Source organism: Hibiscus syriacus, unplaced genomic scaffold (assembly GCF_006381635.1).
Source record: "Hibiscus syriacus cultivar Baekdansim isolate YM2019G1 unplaced genomic scaffold, ASM638163v2 tig00111877_pilon, whole genome shotgun sequence".
NCBI classification, from domain to species: domain Eukaryota; kingdom Viridiplantae; phylum Streptophyta; class Magnoliopsida; order Malvales; family Malvaceae; genus Hibiscus; species Hibiscus syriacus.
This window is the reverse complement of record NW_024063208.1, coordinates 157270-165053: the sequence shown is the minus strand read 5'-3', so window position 1 is coordinate 165053 and position 7784 is coordinate 157270. Positions and strand designations below refer to the sequence as shown.

Genomic DNA, 7784 nt, shown 5'->3' with positions numbered 1-7784 from the left:
TATGCTAATGCAGTTGGGAGCTTGATGTATGCAATGGTGTGTACGCGTCCTGACATTTCACAAGCAATTGGAGTTGTGAGCAGGTACATGCATGATCTTGGAATAGAACATTGGCAAGTTGTGAAATGGATTCTACGGTATCTCCAACAAACCGTGGATGTTGGTTTAGTTTTTGAACAAGATGAAGCACTTGGTCAGTGTGTGGTTGGATATGTTGATTTTGACTATGCTGGTGACTTGGATAAGCGTCGATCAACTACTGGGTATTTGTTTACTCTTGCTAAAGCCCCAGTAAGTTGGAAGTCTATTTTGCAATCTACGGTGGCTTTGTCTACTACTGAGGCAGAATACATGGCAATTTCAGAGGCTGTGAAGGAAGCAATTTGGCTTAACAAGTTGATGGAAGACTTAGGAGTTGTTCAAAGTCACATTAGTCTCTATTGTGACAGTCAGAGCGTTATTCACTTAGCGAAAAATCAAGTGTACCATTCAAGGACTAAGTATATCAACGTGAAGTATCACTTTATGCGTGAGATCTTTGAAGAATGAAATATTCTACTTCAGAAAATTATGACAGCAGAAAATCATGTAGATATGATGACCAAGGTGATAACAATAATCAAGTTCAATAATTGTTTGAACTTGATTAACATCTTGAAAGTTTGAGCACCTTCGGGTGTGTGGCGTTTGTGAGCGCAATTAGAGGCATTACATTAAAATAACTTCATCAAATTTAGGGAATTGCAGAAGTTGAGTAGGCTTGGTAATTTCAAGCCAAGGTGGAGATTTGTTATGTATGGCTTGAAGGCTTGTAAGTTGGCAAGTTGAAGGCTTGCAAGTGGCTTGCAAGTGGCCAAGTTGGGGCAAGTTGACAAGTTGTGCAAGTGGCCAACTTGTGCACATGGTAATTTCATCTCTGGTCCCTAAAATATTAGATAATTTATAAGTTTAGTCCTTAAAACTTAACTGTAAATAGGCCTAAGTATTTCCATTAGAAATCATCCAAAAACAAGTTCTCTATTCAATTTATTTTCTTTATTCTCTCACTTTGGGAATTCTAAAGAATTTCATTTGTTGTAATATTTGTTAATAGTGAAGTTATCATCCGGTGTGATGTCCGATGAGTAAATGATATTTTCATCGAACCTCGTAAATTTGGTATGTTCTCTCCTTTATTGTTCTTTATTCGATTTTTTCATTGTGTTTCAATATTCAATAGTTTGACGGGTTTATCCGCTGTGTAATATTTGGTGTTTTTGATCTTGACATTTCAGATTAATTTTGAAACTACATTCGTATGGGAAATAACTAAGTTTCCAACATCACATCCCTCAAAATCCCCGCCGTTTGCCTCCCAGACGCCAACCCATCACTCATCAAAGCCTTCGCGTCCACCAACACTTCCCTTTTCCTCTCCATCCCAAATCCTCTCCTCCCCGACATCGCCACCAACTGTTCTCTCACCCTCGTCTGGCTCTATAACCACATCCTCCCTTTCTACCCTCGTTTGAAAATCACCCTCGTCTCTGTCGGAAACGTCGTCCCCGATTCCGCCTCAGAAAAAGACTTCACCCCTTGCTTGCTTCCGGCAATCAGGAACCTCCACTTAGCACTCCACGAGCTGGGCATAAAAAAAATCTCCGTCTCCACCACATTCTCGTTCTTCTCCACCATCACCACCGCCTTCCCACCGTACTCCGCTGAGTTCCAACAGCCCGCCGGAGATCTGATCGTGAAACCCTTGCTCCAATTCTTGGAAGAAACGAACTCGTCTTTCTTAATCAACCTTTACCCTTATAATCTTTATCGTCTCGACAGCGAAATCCCCGTCGGGTTCGCTTTGTTCCAAGACTATCCTTTCAATTTCCGGGACGATTTGGTCACCGGAGTGAGATATTTCAACCTGTTCGACATGATGACGGACGCGGTCTTGACGTCGATGGCCGTGATGGGGTATGAGAATATACCGGTAGTTGTGGTGGAAACCGGATGGCCGAGCGGCGGAGGCGAAGCCGGAGAAGTCGAGGCGAACGAGGCGTACGCGGAGATGTATTTGAGAGAGTTGGTGAGGCATTTGAAGTCAGGGGTCGGTACACCATTGAAGAAAGATGGGGTAGCTGAGGTTTATGTTTATGAGCTGATGGATCATGAAAATGCCAGTGGTGATAAGCAAAGAGCGAGAAAATTGGGCATTTTATCTGAAAATACGACTCGAAAATACAATCTGGAGATGTATGATGGAGCCAAAAATTATGGGTTAATGGCGATTTTCTTGGTGTTCATCACATTTTTCTCTTTTTTCTGAAATTAGGAGTGGCAATTGAAGATTCTTCAATACTTTAGCTGTGATTCTATTATAGAAGAGATGTTGATGTTCATATGGTTTTCTCCTTCATTTCACTGTTTCAATTCGTTTCATCATTCACTATTTCAATTCGTTTCAGCTTTGCTTGTTTTGTTAATCGAAACCGAGTTGCCATTAATGGTGGCTGAGTTTTAAGTTTAGCTCTTTTGAGGCGACAAAGCTAGTTAATGATCTATAGCATTATAGCATGTCCATGGCTGAGTCGATCCGAACATAGTTGTTCTAATTCGAAATATGAATATCAAATTTTGTCGAAACTCATCATATTTGCATACGAATATCACTATACAAAGAAAAAGAACACATAATCTACCGCGAAAATCTGCAGTTTTCAAGGTGATTATCAAACTGTGGTACCTTTGGAAGCTTAAACACACGAATTCCCAGAGACCAGCATGTTAAAGCATCCATTTGACTGCTAATTACACTGATTATTTCTTTCCCTTCTTCCTTCAATGCTTTTCTTCGTCTAGAGAAATACTCGCTTGTGTTCGTTTCGGTTTCTTGATTCGACCTGAAAAAAATTTCCCGGAAAATTTTAATCAGCTACATTGAACATATGCAAACCTAGAAATAACAATACGTACCTCATAATCAAAGAAGACCAATTTCTATATCCTATAGAATTAAGGTTCTCAATGGTAAAATTTCGTTGTCTCTCAGGCTTCCTTGATAACAGAATCAAAGACCATCCTCTCGAATGCAGTTTCATATACAATTTGAGTGTCCGTCGTTGCTTTAGGTACATTGCTCCTTCGATGCCGCAGCTTGGTTTGTTCGACTGAGGATCCAAAACAAGAATGTCATCAATGTCCATTAACACCGCATCCACACTATTGTTCAATGGCAAAATGGAATCGAAAAAGCTATCGATCATCCGCATTGCGAAGTCCAAGTCTCTTGCGTACCCTCCTGCTTTGATATGTCTAATGGCGAGACTCCTGCAGAAGGGAGGAACTTCATCAGGTTTAAACCCATTGAGTTCCCCGTGCAGAGTGAGAATCTGGCAGTAACGGTGACTGTCGCGTTCTTTCTCGATCTTGACCATCCCCTTGCTCCGACTCTCACATGATTGCAACATTACTGCTAATGAAACCACCATTGTTACTAATAGAACCCCAGTGACTAGAAGACCAGCAATGAAGATTGTTGCAGCATAAGATGTCATGTAGAATCCTGACTCAATGTTGTAACGGCTTCCGATCTCCGTTCCTAATTTACGAGCATGAGCAAAGATTAATATGCTTATATATCGGGCAACAAATTCAGTCCGGGCATAGTGGATACTTAAAAGCGTACCACTGTCACCCGAACTTAAGAGGCTCTGGCCGGAGAACTCTCGCTCCATTTGATGTCCATAAGCAGACATTGTTGATTCAATCTAGCTTGATTGCAGGGCTGCAAATAGCTCCTGATTTCGTAGAAGGGTCACCTGCAAAAGCAATATGAATACAAAGATCTCTCGATATTGACATGAACTGGAAAACCCTATCAGGTTAACCTGAATCTAAATCTAAACCGACTCGATCTAATCATAAAAGGTAAGCTCAAGATGACTAGGCATATATTGAACGGACTGTATAATTTTTCATGAATTATCCGTGTACGATCCTTGATTATAGAGATATAGCCTCCAGAGGTCCTATCCATATCGGATACATATTCATGTTCAGCACTTGCACTGGATTTAAAGCAACATACAACTCAAGATGACTTAAAATCTGAAATGATCCAGATTCCAGAGAAATAACTTGAAATTTTCAGAATCCGAATCTGACCCCAACAACATTAGTTTAGGCCAATCTAAAATCAACCCAGAAACAACTCACTGCTCAGCACATCAATTTAAGAATAAAACAACATAGAAAAGCACCATGAAACGCAGAACAAAGCAGAACGCAAGCTGGTGTTCTTCTTATAAGATATCATAAACAAAACCTTGAAACAAAGGAGATGAGAGACAGAACCTGGGAAACGCAACTGAAGAAATGGGGAACAGTGTATGAAAAATCAAAAAACATCGAAGCTCAGTCACAGGTGATTTGAAGAACTGTCTTTCTCGTGGTGAGACCTCCTTTTTGTTTAATGCTAGCCAATGGGGTTTTGACAGGGACGATGATGACTTAAACATGTGACATTTGTCTGAGTTATTTCCCAGATCGAAGGGTAGTTGACAGCATGGAGATTATTAGTTCCTACGACTATGGTTGGTTTGCTTAAGGAACTAAAACATCTTTATGTTTTCCATATCCAAAATCTCTCCATTTTCGTGGGGTCCACCACTTCAATCATGCACTATATGGATCCACCGCGCACCAATAATGTCGGGAAGACGAGATGTCGACTTTATTGATGCTGTTTCCTAGCTTAAATTATTCTATCTTTTCTAATATCAGATTTGTTTTTCTATTATCATTCCGTTAATAATTAAGAAATATTTTGAAAAAAATATAATTTTATAATATTTTTTATAATTAAAAAATATAAAATTTAAATTTCAAACCTTAAATAAAAATATAATATCACCAACTACATGTTTGTAATTCAATTTCTGATCTAGCACAAAAATGGGGTGTGAACTTCAAAAAGACTACTTCTATAAGAAATTCCAAGCCATGTTGGGTTTGAGTTTTATAGATAAACCGTAATCCTAAATCCCAATCATACATTTTGGGTTTCAGTTTTTTGTTTTTGTTGAAATTTATGACCCAGGCTCAAATTATATATATATATAAACTTCAAATTTTAGTTTCAAAATTAAAATAAAAATGATAAAATTAAGATCAAATTATACCATTAGTCTTTACATATGTTGTCTAATACATATACTGCAATTTGAACTTTTTTTAAATGCATTCTTTAAATTTTAGAATTTGATTCTAGTTTAATAATTAGGGGTGAATATTCAATCAAATTGAGTTGACAAATTTTATTTTATAATTTAAATTTTATTTAGTTTTTTTAAAAATTAAGTTTATGAAATTCAAATCAAGTTATTCGAGTGTCTCTTCAATATTTAATTATAATTATTTATAATGCTATGATACAAATTGATTCTAATTTAAACGAATTTCATAATAATATAAGTTATACATAGATATTTTTCATTTTCTTTTTCACATGTGTAAGTAGATATTTTTCATTTTCTTCTTCACATGTGTAAGTAGAATATAAATGAGTCAATGAATTGATGGAAAGAAAGAGTTTATAAAAAATACAGCCAAATGATCAAATTGAGTAAGTATAAAGTCAAGATACTAAATTGCAAAAATAATAAATTTGATGTAAAAAATAAGAATTGAAGTTAAATAAATATTCTATAGTGATAGTGGAGTATATGATTCAAATTTTATAAAAAAAAATGGACTTAAAACAAAAAGAAAGAGCAATTGAAGAAATGAGAAAATCATGCAAATTTAAAGGATTAAATTATATAAAGAAAAAAATTGATTTTAAAACTAGAAACTAAAGCTATATATTCTAAAATGGTTTAGAAATACGTAATTTAAATAAACAATGGACTTAAAATAAAGGACGGATTAAAGAAATAAAAAATTGACTAAATTGCAAAACAATAAAGTTTATTTTTCGATTTTCGATTTGATAAATTACAGACTTACTTGAACTTAAAAATTTACATATTAATTTAAATTAATTTGAATAAATAAAAAAAATCTAACTTTTTAAATCAAATGGAATTTTATTCGTCCCTGTTCCGAAGTTGCAAAAGCCTTCTCTCTATCACTTCTCTGTGCAAATATTGGAGCTTAGCCACACATTAAATGAGAGATGCTAATTTCACCATAGCCTAACCCTCTCCTCCGCCACGTGTCGAGACATCGTTAGCTGCTTATCTGCTATCCCCCTTACTCAAACTCCCTCGAAGCATTCTGAAAGATTGATAATCAAAAGCTTCTTTCTTCTCTTTGAAGAACTCCAAGAGACAACAATGGAGATTAGCATCACGTGCTATGCTCATGGGATTGTTCTTCCTCCCGTTTCCTCCAAGCATTCCACTGCATTAGTCTCCCCTCCATCAATATCTCCCTCTTTCACCTCAAGAGTACATAATCATATACATATCTGCAAGCATGCATACATACATACATACATACATACATACATACATACATACATACATACATACATACATACATACATACATACATACATACATACATACATACATACATACATACATACATACATACATACATACAAATGTATGTATATAGCTTGCATTCACCATGATATATCTGTGTTGCAGAGCCTTAAATCGAGCTCGCTATTCGGAGAGTCGCTGAGGGTTGTTGTGCCAAGGTCATCACTGGAGGTTCCAAAGGCAAAGAGCACTTCCTTGTGACAAAATGTGAGATTGGAGACAGTCTGGTGAGTTTACTAATTGGTCTGTGTCTTTTTATGTATCGGGGTTCGGTTTCGATTTCGAACGGTTTTTAACACACGGTCTTGTACTAGGAAGAGTTTCTTTCGAAATCGACATCGGATAAGGGATTGATTAGTTTGATGATGTGAATGGGAGAAGCATTGAGAACGATTGCTTTCAAATTGAGGACAGCTTCATGTGGAGGCACTGCTTGTGTCAATTCCTTTGGGGATGAAACAGCTTGCTGTTGATATGCTCGCCAACAAGCTTCTTTTCGAGGTTCGAAAAAGATATCTTTTCATCCAAGTTTTCGATGAAATTCTCTAGAAATTAACAGTTTCTCGGTTACAATCGGTAACTTATAAGCCTTGACGTACTCTCACTTCAGCAAATATGCGTGTCCGAAGAAGTTCCCGAGCTCCAAGACACGGGGGAGGCCCTGCTGAAGGTCTGCAATTTTTTCTTTCTCGTTTTCTTATGGTTCAAGTAAACCTGAAATGTGCGTAGATATAATTGATCACTACATGTAACAAGCGGATTCAGTGTGGCTTTCGATCTGCTCGATGGTTCTAGCATTGTCGATACGAATTTCACCGTAGGCACCATCTTTGGGGTCTGGCCGGGTGATAAGTTAACAGGTATAACGGGACGAGACCAAGTTGCCGCTGTGATGGGAATTTTTGGTCCTCGGACGACATACGTTCTCGCACTTAAGGATGTCCCAGGAACCCATGAATTTCTCCTCCTTGATGAAGGTATTTAGAAGTTGCAAACAACATTTTATCAATCAAATTTTGCATTCATGAAAATTGATGTTCTTCAGTGGTGCATTTCATCAGGAAAATGGCAGCATGTGAAGGACACCTCTGAGATTGGTGAAGGGAAAATGTTCACCCCTGGAAACTTGAGAGCCACATTTGTCAACCCTGAATATGATCAGGTTCATACACAACTTTTTCGATTTCTTTTATCGACCGATTTTGTTCCGATTCCTCCTTTTTTTTAAAGTACATATACGTAACATTAGTGTTCAAT

The 7784-nt window shown here is 37.2% G+C and overlaps 2 protein-coding genes and 1 pseudogene across 4 annotated transcripts; 2 read left to right on the top strand and 1 right to left on the bottom strand.

Annotated features, from left to right (window-relative positions):
- The first annotated feature begins 545 nt into the window (after nt 1–545).
- LOC120172730 (glucan endo-1,3-beta-glucosidase 12-like) lies at nt 546–2312 on the top strand. The gene is made up of 2 exons (XM_039180128.1): nt 546–606; nt 1314–2312. The coding sequence occupies exons 1-2, from the start codon at nt 546–548 to the stop codon at nt 2303–2305; spliced, it is 1053 nt and encodes a 350-aa protein (XP_039036059.1). The 3' UTR covers nt 2306–2312.
- A 276-nt stretch (nt 2313–2588) lies between these two features.
- On the bottom strand, nt 2589–4562 carry LOC120172652 (uncharacterized protein At2g39920-like). Of its 3 annotated transcripts, none has more exons than XM_039180063.1 (4): nt 4333–4562; nt 3665–3797; nt 2953–3577; nt 2589–2879 (listed from the first exon to the last, which is right to left on the bottom strand). In XM_039180063.1, exons 2-4 carry the CDS (start codon nt 3732–3734, stop codon nt 2675–2677), a joined length of 900 nt encoding a protein of 299 aa, XP_039035994.1. In that variant the 5' UTR covers nt 3735–3797; nt 4333–4562; the 3' UTR covers nt 2589–2674. The 3 variants fall into 3 exon arrangements, with proteins under 3 accessions (XP_039035994.1, XP_039035998.1, XP_039035995.1); XM_039180067.1 differs by having other exon boundaries at nt 4304–4334; XM_039180064.1 differs by lacking the exon at nt 4333–4562 and adding an exon at nt 4239–4313.
- Nucleotides 4563–6091: 1529 nt separating this feature from the next.
- LOC120172714 lies at nt 6092–7784 on the top strand (annotated as a pseudogene).

Bases quoted from the DNA above. Each gene is read 5' to 3' on its own strand.
- LOC120172652 (XM_039180063.1), bottom strand. From the start codon at position 3,734: ATGTCTGCTTATGGACATCAAATGGAGCGAGAGTTCTCCGGCCAGAGC. The intron at 3,578-3,664 runs GTACGCTTTTAA...CTCGTAAATTAG, and splicing joins CTTAAGTTCGGGTGACAGTG to GAACGGAGATCGGAAGCCGT. The intron at 2,880-2,952 runs GTACGTATTGTT...AATTTTTTTCAG, and splicing joins TGGTCTTCTTTGATTATGAG to GTCGAATCAAGAAACCGAAA.
- LOC120172730 (XM_039180128.1), top strand. From the start codon at position 546: ATGAAATATTCTACTTCAGAAAATTATGACAGCAGAAAATCATGTAGA. The intron at 607-1,313 runs GTGATAACAATA...GAAATAACTAAG, and splicing joins ATGTAGATATGATGACCAAG to TTTCCAACATCACATCCCTC.